The sequence below is a fragment of the Eleginops maclovinus genome, chromosome 7, assembly GCF_036324505.1.
Source record: "Eleginops maclovinus isolate JMC-PN-2008 ecotype Puerto Natales chromosome 7, JC_Emac_rtc_rv5, whole genome shotgun sequence".
Taxonomy (NCBI): domain Eukaryota; kingdom Metazoa; phylum Chordata; class Actinopteri; order Perciformes; family Eleginopidae; genus Eleginops; species Eleginops maclovinus.
In genome coordinates, this window is record NC_086355.1 from 760,645 (window position 1) to 778,342 (window position 17,698).

At 50.4% G+C, this 17,698-nt stretch overlaps 1 protein-coding gene across 1 annotated transcript in view; it reads left to right on the plus strand.

The window, feature by feature from the left end:
- The window catches only part of LOC134867399 (titin-like), a 196,592-nt gene extending 180,952 nt beyond the window's left edge, over positions 1-15,640 (plus strand). Inside the window, 19 exon segments of the mRNA XM_063887937.1 lie at positions 3-284; positions 564-1,157; positions 1,350-1,640; positions 1,760-2,059; positions 2,153-2,455; positions 2,582-2,884; positions 3,045-3,313; positions 3,604-3,919; positions 4,145-4,450; positions 4,800-5,099; positions 5,291-5,866; positions 6,074-6,379; positions 6,481-6,863; positions 7,108-7,318; positions 7,433-8,511; positions 8,513-12,337; positions 12,758-13,559; positions 13,980-14,279; positions 14,379-15,640. Coding sequence (XP_063744007.1) covers positions 3-284; positions 564-1,157; positions 1,350-1,640; positions 1,760-2,059; positions 2,153-2,455; positions 2,582-2,884; positions 3,045-3,313; positions 3,604-3,919; positions 4,145-4,450; positions 4,800-5,099; positions 5,291-5,866; positions 6,074-6,379; positions 6,481-6,863; positions 7,108-7,318; positions 7,433-8,511; positions 8,513-12,337; positions 12,758-13,559; positions 13,980-14,279; positions 14,379-14,671 — 11,039 coding nt within the window. The 3' untranslated portion in view covers positions 14,672-15,640.
- Positions 15,641-17,698: the final 2,058 nt, after the last annotated feature.

Sequence of the window (17,698 nt, forward strand, 5' to 3'; positions counted from 1 at the left end):
AGAAATGCCGGACTTGGAGCTGTCGGACGACCTGAAGAAGACGGTGTGTCTTCGCGCCGGGGGAACCCTGCGCCTGGTGGTGTTCGTCAGCGGCCGGCCCGCCCCGGTGATTTCCTGGAGGAAGACAGGGGTGGAGCTGCAGAGCCGCGGGTACATCGAGACCACGGAGAGCTACACTTCCCTGATGGTGGAGAAGGTCAACCGGTACGACACCGGGAAATACATCGTGGAGGCGGAGAACCCGTCGGGAAAGAAGACCATCACCATCCTCGTCAAAGTCTACGGTACGACTCAGAGAGGATTTATACAGGAAAAAGATAGAGAAAGTACCCAGACACTAGCGTCCTGTTGTTTTGTGTTTCATTTACTTTTGAGAAATGAAAAAACAGCTAGCCTTAGCTGACTCAGTGTATTCATGTAGTCCACAGCAGACTGGAGGAGAACCTGGAATTAGCTCCTCAATGGACTCGAATCAGAACATTTCAGTGTTTAAAAGGAATATTGAGACACTGGAAGATTCACACCATAATAATCACCATCTAATAAATCTTCCCCCCCTGCAGACACACCCGGCCCCCCCTCCGCGGTGAACGTGAAGGACTACACCAAGGAGTCGGTGGTGATCACCTGGGACGTTCCCAGCATGGACGGCGGCGCCCACGTCAGCAACTACATCGTGGAGAAGCGCGAGGCCAGCATGAAGTCCTACAAGACGGTGACCACGGAGTGCCGCAAGACCCTGTTCCGCATCACCGGGGTGGAGGAGGGTGTGCACTACTTCTTCAGGGTGCTACCCGAGAACATCTACGGCGTGGGCGAGCCCTGCGAGACGCAGGAGGCGGTGCTGGTGTGCGAAGTGCCGTCAGTGCCGCTCGACCTGCAGCTGGTGGACGTCACCAAGTCCTCCGCCACGCTGCGCTGGGAGCAACCCGCGTACAACGGAGGCAGCCGGATCAACGGTTACTCCATCGAGGCCTGCAAGGTGGGCTCCGACAGGTGGAGCGCCGTGGCCTCAGTGAAGGCCTCCGCGTTGCAGCACACCGTCACCGCGCTGACCGAGAACGACCAGTACCTGTTCAGAGTCAGAGCCACAAACAGCAGGGGGGCCAGCGAGCCCATGGACACCGTCACCCCCGTCACCATCCAGGACATCAAGGGTGAGACACAAATCACAATACAGGACTGGGACGTGGCTATCACCTGGAAAAGCTTCAATTGTATTGTTTTTTTCTGGTGGTGAATTGTAAAGCCAAAATAATTAGTGATATCTTTAGTTTTCTAATCATTTAAATATGCTTCTTGCATAGTTCATTTTAATAAACCTTTACCCTCCCCCCTGTGTTTCGTAGTGAAGCCCAAGATCGACATGACCAGCATCCCTCAGAAGATCGTGTACGTTCACCGAGGGAAACCCATCAACCTGAACCTGCCCATCCAGGCCCAACCGCTGCCCGTCTGCTCCTGGTTCTTCGCCGGCGTTAAGCTGAAGGACAGTCTGGACCGCATCAAGATCGACAGCAGCACCAAGAGCAGCAGGCTGACGGTCCGCGAGACCTCCATCAACGACACCGGAGACTACGCCCTGGAGGTGAAGAACGCCTTGGGCAGCGCCAGAGAGGTCATCAAGGTCATCATCCTCGGTAAGAGACTCAGTTCAATTCAGTGCTCTCAATATTTCCATTGTGTTGTTTTGCTACAAATAATAAAAACATGACGTCCAAAATATTAAATATTCTACTATTGTTCTGTTGTCCCTCAGACAAGCCCGGCATCCCGGTGGGCCCGGTCCGTATCGAGGAGGTGGACGGCGTGTCTGTGACAACAAGCTGGGATCCTCCGGAGAAGGACGGCGGTGCCAACGTGACGGGCTACGTGGTGGAGCAGCGAGACGCCCACCGGCCCGGCTGGGTCACCGTGTCCGAGTCCGTGACCCGACCCTGCTTCAAGTTCACACGTCTCTCGGAGGGAACCGAGTACGTGTTCCGCGTCGCCGCCATGAACCGCTTTGGCATCGGCGGCTTCCTGCAGTCCGAGGTGGTGGAGAACAAGAGCCCCAAGAGTGAGTCCTAGGAAAATGTCTTTACAGTTCTGCATGCAGGACTCTAAGCATTGTCCAGTCCTCTGAACTAAATACCCGTTCCCCCCCCCACAGCCATCCCCGGACCACCAAGCCAACCAGAGATCCTGGATGTGACCCACGAGGGCATGACGCTGACCTGGGGCGCCCCCGAGGACAACGGGGGTTCCACCATCGCCGGCTACATCATCGAACGTAAGGAGGCGCAGTCGGACCGCTGGATGAAGATCAGCAAGAACCCGGTCACCATGACCCGGTACCGATCCTCTGGGCTCATCGAAGGCCAGGAGTACGAGTACCGCGTCACCGCCATCAACTCCAGGGGAGCGGGTAAACCCAGCGAGAGCTCAGAGATCACCGTCGCCATGGACCCCATCGGTACGGACTGCAGGAAAAAAATGATCCTTTCAATCAGATTTTATTTGTACCCCCCCTCCCCGTGACCTGTATATAAACACTCTATAAGGACTCAGTGTATTAACTGTAGTGTCTCCCTATGTTCAGACCCCCCTGGCGCTCCTCTCCGCCCTATCGTCACCGACACCACCCGCTCATCAGTGTCTCTGGCCTGGATGCCGCCAGAGGAGGAGGGCGGCGCCGCGGTCACCGGATACTTCATCGAGATGCAGAAGGTGGACCAGGTGGAATGGACCCTGTGCAACACCACCCCCACCAAGATGTGCGAGTACACCCTCACACACATGCCGCAGAGCGCCGAGTACAAGTTCAGAGTCATTGCCTGCAACCCTGGCGGCACCGGGGAGGCCGCTGAGGTCCCCGGGGTCGTGAAGGTCCAGGAGATGCTCGGTGAGTAATTTACGGATTCATTATTCCACTTCTACAAAATGATAACAAATATCTGTGTTACATTTCTTTATATTTGATCCTTTTTATTATTACAACTTTCTGTCAGTTTATTTTTAAATGTTTGACTTTGCTAAAATGTCTTACTCGGTCTTCTCTGCAGGTTACCCCGACTACGAGCTGGATGCTAAGTATGAGGAGGGCTACGTGGTGCGCCAGGGCGGCGTCATCCGTCTGTCTGTCCCGATCAAAGGCAAACCCATCCCGTCCTGTAAGTGGACGAAGGACGGCCGCGACATCGCCCACCGCGCCATGATCGCCTCCAACGATGACATCACCGAGCTGGTGATCAAAGAGGCGCACAAAGACGACACGGGATCCTACGACCTGGTGCTGGAGAACAAGTGCGGCAGGAAGGCCGTCTACATCAAGGTGAGGGAGCACACTGACTCTGGAGGCTACAGGGTAGTAGGGGTTATAGAACCCATAGTTATTAACAACTATAGTCCCACATTATGAACCGCTTGAACCCACAAACCAACTTCATCACTTCATAAAACCAATCATCACTGAAGGAGATGTAACATAGCGTCAGTCGTGCGAACATGTTTGTGGTTATCTGAGAGTGTAAGTGCGCTTTATAGGTGAAGTTGAGTTGGTAAAATAAAGCATTTTCTCTAGATGTTATTAAACCCTTCCCTCCCTCCCTCTTGCCCCCTCAGGTGAAGGTGATCGGCCGCCCCGATGTTCCTGAAGGTCCTCTAGAGTTCGACGACATCCAGGCCCGCTCGGTGCGCGTCAGCTGGAGGCCGCCGTCCGACGACGGTGGCTCTGACATCCTGGGCTACCTAGTGGAGAGAAGGGAGGTCCCGAAGGCCGCCTGGTGCACCGTGGACTCCCGGGTCACTGAAACCTCTCTGGTGGTGAAGGGTCTGAAGGAGAACGTGCAATACCACTTCAGGATCTCTGCGGAGAACCAGTTCGGCATCAGCAGGTGTCTGAAGTCTGAGGAGGCCGTCACGCCCAAAACTCCCCTGTGTGAGTAACATTGGAGGTTTATTCACAAAATAAACGCTTCTTCTTCAGTTTCTTCATTACTTTGTACTTTCTTCTATAGATCCGTAAATCCTTTTTGATCACTGTAATGAAGTTTAAGGAAAAGTTACATTTCTTATGATATTTCGAGTTTTTAGTTGATACAAATTCTCAGCTATTCTATTAAGATATTATAAAGATTTCCCTCATTCCTATCCTCCCCTCCAGGCCCACCAGAGCCACCCAGCAACCCCCCAGAGATCATGGAGGTCACCAAGACAACAGTGGCGCTCTCCTGGTCTCGTCCACGGGACGACGGCGGCTCCAGAGTCACCGGGTACTATGTGGAGAGGAGGGAGGTGTCCACGGAGAAGTGGGTCCGCCACAACAAGACGCACATCACCACCACCATGTACAACGTCACCGGACTCATCCCTGATGCAGAGTACATGTTCAGGGTGGTGGCACAGAACGATATCGGCAAGAGTGAGGCCGGCCCCCCATCCGAGTCCGTGGTCTGCAAAGATCCATTCGGTGAGACGACGGGACGGGGGGGTGTTTCTGTGATACATACAGAACTTAAGTTATTTAAGTGCAACCGAAACAGATTAAAATCAACGGTCTGTACACGTTTTAGGGACAGTTGCCAAGAAGATAAACTTTGACAAAAACACAAAAGAACGAGTTGATTGAAGTTGATTCAACTGACGACGCTAAATGGACCTGAATCATTGTTCACATACAGCAGTATCTTAATCGCTTAAAGTAAATACATGAATAATTTAAGTGGATTTGTGAGTTTTGGTAGAACTGGATTCACATCAAAAACACTGTTGCTAAGTTTCTCCCAGAGTATTAATCCCCCCCCTCTGTCTCCCTGCAGACAAACCCAGCCAGCCTGGAGAGATCGACATCATCTCCGTCACCAAAGACTGCATCACCATCCACTGGCAGCGGCCCGAGCACGACGGAGGCAAAGAGATCCTCGGCTACTGGATCGAGTTCAGGGAGGCCGGAGAGAGCGCCTGGAAGAAATGCATCAAGGAGCGCTCCAAGGACCGACAGTTCACCATGGGCGGCCTGATGGAGGCCACTGAGTACGAGTTCAGGATCTTTGCCGAGAACGAGACCGGACTCAGCCGACCCCGCCGCACGCCCATGGGCATCAAGACCAAACTGAGCGGTGAGGGGATGCAGGATTCTGGAGTGGTTTTGAGACTTTCTAGGCCCCTGAAACATTGTTTGATAATGTTTTGAAAGTTTCTTTTTTTCAGAAATGTAAATCACGTGCATATCGAAATACTTGTATAGAAACATAGCGTTTGTAAAAGTCAGGTTTTAGATTTAATGGAAAATGTTCTGATGTCCCTGCAGTCGGTGAGGCTCCAGCTCTGAAGGAACTGATGGAAGACGTCACCACGAAGCTCGGCGAGTCCGGCACGCTGACCTGCGGCATCATTGGCCGCCCGCTGCCCGAGATCAAGTGGTACCGCTACGGCAGGGAGCTGATCCAGAGCCGCAAGTACAAGATGAGCTCCGACGGGAGAAATCACTCGCTCAGCATCCTGACTGACGAGCAGGAGGACGAGGGTGTGTACACCTGCCGGGCCGTCAACGAGGCCGGCGAGGTCGAGACCAGCGGCAAACTGCGCTTGCAGGCGGCGCCGCAGTTCCATTCCGGCTTCCCTCTGAAGGATAAATACTACGCCGGGGCTGGAACCAGCCTCCGCCTCCACGTGGTCTACATTGGACGTCCTATCCCTCAGATCATGTGGTTCTACGGCAAGAAGCCTCTGAACGCATCGGAGAATGTGATCATTGAGAACACAGAGAGCTACACCCACCTGGTGGTGAGGAACGTCCAGAGGAAGACCAACGCCGGCCGCTACAAGGTGCAACTCAGCAACGTGTATGGCACCGTCGACACCTCGCTGCGCGTGGAGATCCAAGGTAACACTTAGATTGCCTTCAAGACAGATTCAATTGAGTCATTTCGAAAAGTTTGGTTCATTGGTTAGTTTGTGATCCTTAAAAAAGTCTTGGAAAGTGTTCGATTTAAAAAAGAGAAATGAAACATTTCTTGCCAATGCTAACACGTTTATTATACATATTTAAATGCATGTGAACAAACCTTCAACTCTTTGTTCTCCCCCCCAGATAAACCATGCACCCCTGAGGGCCCTCTGATTGTTGAAGCCCTGTTGAAGAGCTCCATGGTCATCAGCTGGAAGGCTCCCAAGGACGACGGAGGTTCCATGATCACCAACTACATTGTGGAGAAACGTGAGGCCAAGGAAGGCGAGCAGTGGCACCTGGTGTCCTCCTCTGTCTCCGGCACCACCTGCAGAGTCCCCAACCTGATAGAAAATGCTGGCTACTACTTCAGGGTCTCTGCGCAGAACCAGTACGGAGTCAGCGAGGCTCTAGAGATCCCATCTGTGGTCATCGTAAAGAGTCCATTTGGTGAGTCCGCACATATTTTGTTTGCTTTCTGATGCATTGAAGATGCTAACTTTAGCGTTAATGTGGAGCACTGCTATAACCTCTCCTGTGTGTTTTCCTAGAAAAACCTGGCATCCCACAGCAGCCGTTCATCATGAGCTCCACCAAGGACTCCTGCGTCGTCTGCTGGAAGCCTCCAAGCAGCGATGGTGGTGCTAAGATCTCCAGTTACTACCTGGAGAAACGCGAGAAGAAGCAGAACAAGTGGATGTCGGTCTCTAGCAAGAAGATCCAGGAGACCAACTTCGAGGTCACAGCCTTGATCGAGGGCTTCGAGTACGAGTTCCGTGTCAAGTGCGAGAACCTGGGCGGCGAGAGCGACTGGAGCGAAATCTCAGCGCCAATCATCCCCAGGTCCGAACAGTCTCCTCGCGCTCCCGCCTTCAGGGAGGAGATCCGGGATATGACAGCCAAATACAAGGCCAATGCCACATTTGTCACCAAGGTACTTTATTTGAACTACATTTGCTTTTAAGAACACACGTGCTAGGGTTAGGGGTTTGATTTGGTATACAGGATCACAGTGTTGGTCAACTTTGGGTATGAATCAAAGGGTACCGTCAGTGGAAACCATGTTGGACTTTACAAAAATTGCTTGGTTTCCCCTAATAAATCATTTTATGGAGCCAATTATGTTTGATTATGTGCGGGACCGTCATAGCTAACTTTGTTATTTTTCCAATGACTAGGTGGTGGGACATCCCAAGCCTCTGGTGAAATGGTACCGCAGTGGAAAGGAGATCGAGGCCGATGGAACCAAAATCAAAGCCCAGGAGTTCAAGGGCGGCTACTACCAGCTGGTGATCATTGCCGCTGATGAGCGCGACGCTACCGTTTACCAAGTCAGAGCAACCAACTCCTATGGATCCATCTCTACCACCGCCAACCTGGAAGTGGAAGGTAATGTTAGAGTTTTGAGTTGCAAAAATAATAATCCTTCTTGTTTTTTACAACCTATTAAGTGAAAAACCTTATAAGTATACAATGTCATATATTTTATTATTTTTATTCCAGTTCCTGCCAAGATCCACCTTCCCAAGGAGCTCCAGGGAATGGGTGCCGTCAATGCTGCCCGTGGTGATCAAATTACCATCAAGATCCCCATCTCTGGCAAACCTGAGCCAGCAATCACTTGGCAGAAGGGTCAGGAGATCCTGTCCAACTCTCCATATCACCAAGTCATCACCACCAGGTCCTTCACTTCACTGGTGTTCCAGAAGGGAATGGAGAGGAAAGATACCGGCTACTACATCATCACCGCGAAGAACAGGTTTGGAACAGACAAGCAAACCATTGAGGTGAACGTGGCGGACATACCTGAACCACCAAAGGGACTCATTGTCAGCGAAATCTCTCGAGACTCCATCACCTTGGCCTGGCAGCCACCTGCAAACGATGGCGGGAGCGACATCATTGGGTACATTGTGGAGAAGTGTCCCACCACCGCCGACAGGTGGATCCGTGCCGGACAGACCACGGACTGCAGCATCAACATCCTCAACATATTTGGAAAGACCAAGTACCAGTTCAGAGTCATCGCAGAGAACCAGTTTGGCCTGAGTGCTCCTTGCGAGCCAACAGAGCCCATCACCACAAAGGAAGACAAGTCGGTGACTAGGAACTACGACGAGGAAGTGGACGAGACCAGAGAGGTCTCCAAGGAGGAGGCTCTTGTCTACAAGGTGAAGGAGCTGACCTCCAAGTACGTCATCTCTGAGGAACTCGCCCGCTGCCAGTTTGGAGTGGTCCACCGCTGCACAGAGATCGCCACAAAGAAAACCTTCATGGCCAAGTTCATCAAGGTGAAGGGAACTGACCGTGAGTTGGTTCTCAGAGAAATTGAAGCTCTCAACGTAGCAAGGCACAAGAACGTCATCTACCTGCATGAATACTTTGAAAGCATGGAAGAAATCATCCTCATCTTTGAATTCATTTCTGGTGTTGACATCTTTGAGCGCCTTGGCACCAGCAACTTTGAGCTGACAGAGAAGGAGATCGTCTGCTACCTGAGACAAGTCTGCTCTGCCCTCAAGTTCATGCATAGCAAAAACTTCGGACACTTTGATATCCGCCCAGACAACATTGTCTACAGCCACAAGAAGAAGCACGACCGTAAAGATTATTGAGATGGGCCAGGCTAGGCTGCTGGTGCCTGGTGAAAACATCAGAGCGCTGTTCATGGCTCCGGAGTACTGTGCCCCTGAGATCCACCGCCACGACCTGGTCACAACAGCCACTGATATGTGGTCTGTTGGTGTGCTGGCCTACGTTTTGCTCAGTGGCCTCAATCCGTTCGCCGGAGAGTCCACTACAAAGATGATTGAGAACATCTCCAGCTGTGAGTACATCTTTGACAGCGAATCATTCAAGGACATCAGCCTGGAGGCTATGGACTTTGTGGACAGACTCCTAGTCAAAGACAGGAAGCTCCGTATGACAGCTCATGAGGCTCTGGAGCATCCATGGCTCAAGATGAAGATTGAGAATGTCAGCACCAAGGTCATCAGGACATTAAAACACAGAAGGTACTATCAGTCTCTCGTTAAGAGGACAGATACCATTGTGTCAGCAGCCCGTGTGGCCTACGGTGGTGCCTTCAAGAACCAGAGAGGATACGCTGTGGGTAAAGTGAAGATCGGAACCGAGTACCACGGCCTACGCACCGGACCCGTCATGCACTGCTCAGCTGAGGAAGGTGGCCATGTCAGATTCTGTTGTAGCATCTTCGACTACGACAAGAGCACTCAGGTGACATGGTACTTCGGTAACCGCCAGCTCCACGCAAGCAACAAGTATGAAATCACTTACAGCAACGGCTTTGCCAGCATCTATGTGAAGGACATTGAAGAGAGTGATAACGGAGTGTACAGATGCAAGGTGGTGAGCGACGACGGAGAGGACAGTTCTTACGGAGAGCTGTTTGTTGATACAGTGAGGAGCATTAGAGAGCACTATATCAGCCGCTCCATCAAGAAACTGAGGAAGAGAGTGGACAAGTCTAAACTCCTACAGAGACCACCAGAGTTCACTTTGCCTCTCTACAATCGCTCTGCCTACTTTGGCGAGGATGTTCGCTTCGGTGTCACCATCACCGTACACCCTGAGCCTCATGTGGCATGGCTTAAGAACGGAGAGAGAATTAAACCAGGCGAGGATGACCGGAAGTACACGTTCACCAGTGACAAGGGTCTTTACCAGCTGATGATCCACAACGTGGATGCAAGTGACGATGCAGAATACACCGTCATGGCCCACAACAAGTTTGGAGAAGACAGCTGCGTGGCCCGTCTCACTGTGACACCTCATCCCGTGATGGAGGAAACAATGAGGCCCATGTTCAAACGCCTGCTGGCTAATGTGGACTGTGTGGAAGGAAACAGCGTCCGCTTCGAGCTCAGAGTCTCAGGTATCCCAACTCCTACTCTGAAGTGGCAGAAGGACGGTCATGCACTGGAGTTTGGCCACAAGGTCGTTGTCATAGAGGAGGACGTTGACTACCATGTCCTGCACATCAGAAACACTCTGCTCGAGGACTCTGGTGTGTACCAGGTTACTGTAACCAACTGTGCTGGATCTGCAAGCTGCCAGGCCACACTGAAGGTGGACCGCCTTACCTACACCAGGAGGGAGTACAAGAGCGAGGAAGAGAAATACTGGCACGTACAGAAACAAATTGAAAAGACCAACAAGATGGCTCAAAAGATTGTTGCCACTGAGGAGATGGTAGCTCTCAACCCCACGGCCCATGATGCACTGAAGTTTGCTGCAGAGATGTACAAGCCTGCGGTGAGCACCAAGAATGTGGAGGGAGAGTTCGACATCACGGTGCAGAAGTCCGAGACTAAGAAGCTGGAGGAGGAGAGGAGGATCTTCATGCCCTATGAGATCCCCGAGCCTCAGGTGCACGATCCTAAAGCTCTGGACGAGGACAAAACGATCAAACAGTTTGTGCCTCTGTCTGACATGAAGTGGTACAGAAAGCTGAAAGACCAGTATTTGGTTCCAGAGAGGATGGAGAAGATTGTGCAGAAGAGGCAGAGACGCATCCGCCTGTCCAGGTGGGAACAGTTCTATGTCGTGCCCCTCCCCAGAATCACTGACCAGTACAGGCCAAGATGGCGTATTCCAAAACTCAGTCTGGATGACCTGGAGACTGTCAGACCAGGCCGCCGTTCACCTTCTCCTGAATCCGAGGCTTCCTTCAGATCAAGAAGGAGATCTCTGGGAGACCTCAGTGACGAGGAGCTGCTGATGCCCGTGGATGACTACCGCTCTATGAGGAGAACCGAGGAGGAGAAAATGATGCTGGAAGACGAACTGGAGCTCGGCTTTTCTGCCTCTCCTTCTGGAAGCCCAGTCCGCATGGAAGTGCGTGAAGAGAGGAGGCATGAGGTCCGACATGAGGCTGTGGAGGTCATCGAGACCAAGAAAAAGCGCACTGTTTCTCAGTTCATGAGAAGGAGAAGATCTCTGTCTCCTACTTATATCGAGCTCATGCGTCCAGTCTCAGAGCTGATCAGACCATCTCGTGCCAAGCCTCCGGTGGAAGTAGAGGGAGAGGTTGTGACGAGGAGATCCCCCACCCCGGAGAGGACACGCCCCCGATCTCCCAGCCCCATCAGGTCTGTCGAAAGGTTGTCCCGCTCTTCCTCTAGGTTTGAACGGTCCGCCCGCTTAGACATCATGTCCCGCTACGAGTCCAGAAAGGCTGCCCTGAAGTCTGAGAGGAAATACCAGGTGGTTAGCCAGACACCCTTCAGCCTGGACCACGCTCCCCGTGTGACCGTCAGGATGCGCTCTCATCGCGTACCCATTGGCCAAGACACCAAGTTCACCCTGAACATCCAGTCCAAGCCTGACGCCGACGTCAAGTGGTTGCACAACGGAAATGAAATCTCTGAGAGCAGCGAAAAATATGTCTTCACCGACATGAGTGGAGTTCTTTCCATCGCTATTCTGGACTGCCAGGCAGACGACAGTGGCACATACCGCTGCGTGTGCTCCAACTCCAAGGGAGAAGCTTCCGACTACGCCACCCTTGATGTCTCCGGTGGCGGCTACACCACCTTCTCCTCCCGTCGCAGGGATGAGGAAGTCCAAAAGGGATTTGTCCCTGAAGTAACCAAGGTCGACCACTATCACACCACTCACTTCAAAGCTGGCTATTCTGCGGAGAGCCACTTGCAGGTGGAAGAGAGCAAGTCTAAGCTAACGGAGAAACATGAGGTTACCACACGGGAGAGATACGCCGCCTCCTCAGAGAGGTACTCCTCCGCTGAGAGGTACGATTCATCCATCAAGTTCGCTGCTGCTGAATACCTGTCATCTGACTCCTCCTACTCATCAGAGAGGTTCTCTCTGTCTGGGAAACGCACCATGTCTGAAGCTAAAGTGAAGTCATCCTCTGTCGGGGAAAGTGCCATCCACAAGGTAGCGCCTTCTCTCCCCGCCAGGATGCTCACCAAGCCCCAGTCGGTTACCGTTTCAGAGGGAGAGTCAGCCAAATTCACCTGTGATATCGATGGGGAGCCTGCACCAACTGTAACGTGGATGTACGAGAGCCGAACCATCGTCACTTCTCACCACGTCCAAGTCACCACCACTCAGTACAAGTCCAGCTTCGAGATCTCCTCCGTGACGACCTCAGATGAGGGCAGTTATACGGTTGTGGTCGAGAACTCGGCTGGCAGGCAGGAGGCTCACTTCACCCTGACCATCCACAGACCAGCAACCACAGAGGAAGTCTCAGCAGTCAAATCCCCAGAGCCATCTGTGATGTCGCCCACTCCCACTGTCAAGTCACCAGAGCCTTCAGTAACATCACCGGCACCCTCCGCAACCACCCCCGTCCCCAGCATCAAGTCCCCTGAGCCTTCAATTAAATCACCAGCTCCCAGTGTGAGGTCACCAGAACCAAGTGTAACGTCTCCCACTCCGAGTGTGAAGTCACCAACGCCGAGTGTGAAGTCACCAACGCCGAGTGTGAAGTCACCAACGCCGAGTGTGAAGTCACCCGAACCAAGTGTAACCTCACCTGTCCCGAGCGTGAAATCCCCAACGCCAAGTGTAACATCTCCCACACCGAGCGTGAAGTCACCAACGCCGAGTGTGAAGTCACCAACGCCGAGTGTGAAGTCACCAACGCCGAGTGTGAAGTCACCCGAACCAAGTGTAACCTCACCTGTCCCGAGCGTGAAGTCACCAACGCCGAGGGTAACGTCTCCTACTCCAAGTGTGAAGTCCCCCACACCAGGGGTCAGATCTCCCGAACCTGAGGGAATTAAGTCACCACGGGGTGTAAAATCTCCTGAACCCAGAGTGAAGTCACCTGAACCAGAGGGAGTAAAATCACCTCTTGGTGTCAAATCTCCAGAACCTGCAGGAATAAAAACACCTAGAGGTATCAAATCTCCAGAACCTGCAGGAGTTAAATCCCCTTTTGGTGTGAAATCTCCCGAACCTGCAGGAGTTAAATCACCTTTTGGTGTCAAGTCCCCAGAACCTGCAGGGATAAAAACACCTAGAGGTATAAAGTCCCCAGAACCAGCAGGAATAAAATCACCCTTTGGTGTCAAATCTCCAGAACCAGCAGGAATAAAATCACCATTTGGAGCCAAATCTCCAGAACCAGCAGGAATTAAATCACCAAGAGGTCTCAAATCCCCAGAGCCTTCAGGCATCAAATCACCAAGAGCCTTGAAGTCCCCTGAACCCGTGGGCATCAAATCCCCTCCTCGGGTGAAGTCTCCACCTCCGATTATGTCGCCCAAGAGAGTTGCGTCCCCTCCCACAGTCAAATCCCCGGTCCCTAAACCCCCCAAGGTATTGAGTCAGGTGACAGCCGAGGCCAGCGAGGGCTTGGTCCGGATGTCCTGCGTCTGCGAGAGCAGCGTTCGAGAGTCAGTGTGGTCTTTCAACGGGAGGAGGCTTTCCCAGAGCAGTCACTTCGAGATGCACTACTCTGAGGGCTCCTGCAGCCTGCTGATCCACGACCTGACCGACAGCGACCAGGGAGAGTACACCTGCGAGATGACGTCCGAGGGAGGGGTATCCAAATCCTCCTTCTCCTTCACCGGACAGGTGTTCCAGTCCATACGCATGAAGGTTACAGGCTACCACGAGCAGCAACTGGCACTTAAAGGTGAGCACCAGTCTCGAGTATCCAGGCAGATTTAGTCCAATGTCATGCTCATTAAAGAACATCATGAAATAAGAATACCTCGTCCCTGAATGGTACCGTAGGTCAATACTCACTCTCACTTGTCTCCATAGTGAACGTCCAGAACATCTAGAAATGTCTTGATGAGTCAAAGTGAAAGGCGGCGTTTAAAACAGCAGACTATAGGAAACTAACCCTCACACATACAGTCTCATTTATCCTTAGTATCCTCATCCCTTTACAGGATTTCAACAAAACATTATTTAATGCAGTCATTATTTTCCTCCAATTTACTCAAGAACTCCAGGTAACACAGGAAGACTAGTTTGTTCCAAATAGTCCCCCTTTAGTTTGAAGTCATTCTAAAGACATATTAACCATTTCCGTGTCTCCCCCGATCAGGATCAATGGCGATGAGTCTTAAGGAGTCTTCAATGACGTCCGTGAGTTCGTCCGTGAGCTCGTCCATGATGATGAAGAAAGAAATGCACGCGATGCAAGAGTCTTCCTCCTTCTCCTCCTCCTCCTCCGCCCAGCAGGCCATGATGGCCTCCATGATGGAGTCCAGCTCCATGAGCAGCATGGCCGCTGAGATGAAGTTTGAGACCATGTCCATGTCCAGTATGTCCTCTTTGACGTCTGAGACGTACGCCATGAGCTCCAGCAGCAGCATGACGGAGGGGTCAGCCTTCAGAGCCATCGGTAAGAGTCGGGATGAAGTCTGTTTTATCTCCGGGGGTATTTTCAGTTGTTGTCTCTAGTTTTTAATCTCAGCTAATGTTGATGTTCTGTATGTTCCAGGTTCTGCCCCCAGGATCGAGGCTCTGCCGGAGGACATCAGCATCGAGCCGGGCAAAGTTCTAACCGTCACCTGTGCCTTCTCCGGAGACGCCAAACTCATCCAGTGGTCGCGCGGCGGCAAGAACATCGAGGTTACTGCCGGCGGACGCTTCCACATCGACACCACGGAGGACCTGACCACGCTCATCATCACCGGCGTGAAGGAGGAGGACGCTGGGACCTACACCCTGAAACTGTCCAACGAGCTGGGCTCCGACTCAGCAACCGTCCACATCAGCATTCGATCAGTGTAAAAAAAAAGTCTCAAACCCCATCGTCCCCTTTCCCTTCTTCCATGCCTTTTTATTTATTAATTAAGCGAAATAATTCTTCTTGATAACGATCTGGATTTCTGTTCTTGTAAATATGAACTATTTTTGTACCAATCTTGACATTAATTTATGCCAAACTAGACTACAGTCTAACGTTGTTATAAAATGTGCCATATTGGATAACTATGACTGAGGATTTAATCCCTTTTTCTGTGACATGTACATAATGTATATAGCCGAATTTAACGGTTATGGGAAATGTATGCATTGTTATTTATGACAATAATAGTAACTGAACAAAAGAAACTGAATGTGGTCTAACTGGAGAAAGTTTCACTAGGAACGAATACCCTGTTAGGCTGAGAAACTAAACTCTGTGCCTCAACGAAGCGTTGAAGTCTGAAGATTGCCTCAGCAGGTAGAGAGGCTCCCTGTTGAAGTTACTGACAGATATATGATATATAAGAATGCACGGCGCTGCATAGAAACTGAGGCGAGACCCTGAGTGCTGTTTGCATATACCCTCATGTAAGCAGCACGACTGGGCCTCGTTCTCCGACAAATTATGTCATACCGCCATTTCGATGACATGCTCACAGTGCGAGCGGCCTGCACTCCCTGAGCCAGTGTTTCTTTTTGATTGTGCTCCGGCTCTGCAGGCGACCCCGGCCCGGCTCTCAGATAACATCACATCACGAGAGCAGAGCCCGGCCGGCGCTTGTTTGCAGAGGCGGAGCTGTCTCTCGGAGCGATGCAGTGTGTGTGTGTGTGTGTGTGTTAGATATTAGCAGTCAGTCAGCGGGCGCCGTGCAGCCGGAACACCGCGCTGCACGGCGAGGAGGAGGAGGAGCTCCCGCTCTTTGCTAGACTGAAGGTAGAGATGTAGCGTTTTGCAGCCTCCTTGAGTTTTCCTCCAGTTATTGGTTTAATAAAGCATGATTATCAGCACTACACCGTGTCTCCGAGCCTGCTTGAGTCCGTGTCTTTCTTCTGCTTTGATGAGCTCTCACAGGACGTTTATATTAAGCTTCATATTCAGGGTCACAGGAGTGAGAGCATAGTATGTTAACATAGTTTGGACAGTGTCATGAGAGTAAAATGTTTACTTCATAAAGGTGCTTTCATAGGTTGTTGTAAAAATAACTAAAGTTATAGTAGGTCATAAAAAGTCATAGAAATCAGTAACATGATGAATAGAGACGCGTGCCATAAATGTTGCTCATGAAGTCCTGGTATGGTACGTTGAAGAATAATAATGAGTAGTCTTAGGAAAGTGTGTAACAGAAACATCTTTTACATTTCTCTGATTATTTATAAGTAAAGCAGGAGGGTCTTCAGTCTGCGATGGAAGATCTGTAGACCCTCCGCTGTCCTGAGATCAGTGGGCCAGCACCAGGGTCTGGTAGCCAGTGAAGGGAGCGGGGGGGAGGGGTGGTGTGGGTACTTTGTCAAAAAGAAAAAGCAGTACCTTGTTGTTCAGTACGTCATGAAAGAGACATAGCATAGTATGTCAAAAATACTAACTTGTGTTCGCTGCCCAGCACACGGATTCTTATCCGGCTTGATCAACTTCCTGTTGAATGTTTATAAATATAAAACAGATTTAAATTTGAAAAAAGTAGAGTTTGTCGACAGTATCCCAAAATATGTCACATCAGAAACAACATGATTTAGCATGTCGAACAATAAATAATCTACATATCTAATATTTAATATACATAGAAAAAGCACAAGTGATGAGAGCCTGCAGTGTGTGCTGCTGTCCTCACAGGGTCAGTGTTAGCCTGCTGTGAAGCTGCTGCCTCTCACACACAGAGGAACAGTGTGTGAGAGGCAGCAGATATATACAAAACCTGGTCAGAGGACTTCAGATTAACGGTGTTCTCAGCTACAATGAAACAAGGATCCAGAACCCTGAAGTAGGCTCTCTGTGGAGAGGGAATCTAATACCTGAGGCCTGAAGAAGCATTTTGGACATTTGTGCATGAATGTGGAAGTGTTGTTCAGTCAAAGTCAAAGTCTCCACATGTGTTATACATACAGAACATTGAAATACCGTTTCTGGCAGTCCCACAGTGCGAATATAAAAGAACATAAAACATAAAAAGAGAAGAGCGTAGAAAAAGGGGGAGTAAAAAGGGATATACAAAAAACAACTAAGTAATAAATACATATGTTAGGCACAATCAACACAGTTTTGCAGCTTTAATGAGACATTTTTGTGCAGATGATTGGCTATAATCCAAAATAATTACATTATATTTATACCACTTACAAAATAAACCCAAAACGTCTGACTGCTCCTTTAAAGGGACACTGCCAGAGTATTTTTGAGTGAGCCAAGCTGTGTGTGTGTGTGTGTGTGTGTGTGTGTGTGTGTGTGTGTGTGTGTGTGTGTGTGTGTGTGTGTGTGTGTGTGTGGCTTACCACCACCTGTTGTTTCTCCCCTTCTTCACAGTCTGCTCTGCATCTGTATGTGGCCCAGTTATTCCCTAGTTTAATCAGGAAGGGCCCTGAGTTCGTTAACTCTAATAATCAAATTTACAACAAAGAATTCCAAAGTAAAGCTGTCTTATTCCTCTTTGTGTTATCCTGTTCATATGTTACAATGTACCCTTTGTGTTATCCTGAGTCCCTATAAGCACCTTTAAATAACCAGTAACTTCACTGGTCACTTAAACACCTTAGTTTAAATACCTCTGATAACAGAAATCACCACATTTCACACTGAATCAGTTTGAGAAATAGAGATCAATTATTCACTGTGTACTTGTGAACACCATGAAACATACAGTCAGAATGTGCCTTCAATCATGTCAGATTAATAATCCCTTTAACTGGAAATGATTATATCAAACTAGTTCAGATCACCTTTGTATCAACTTCAACCTGAACTCATTCAGCACACACACACACACACACACACACACACACACACACACACACACACACACACACACACACACACACACACACACACACACACACACACACACTGTAATTCAATCT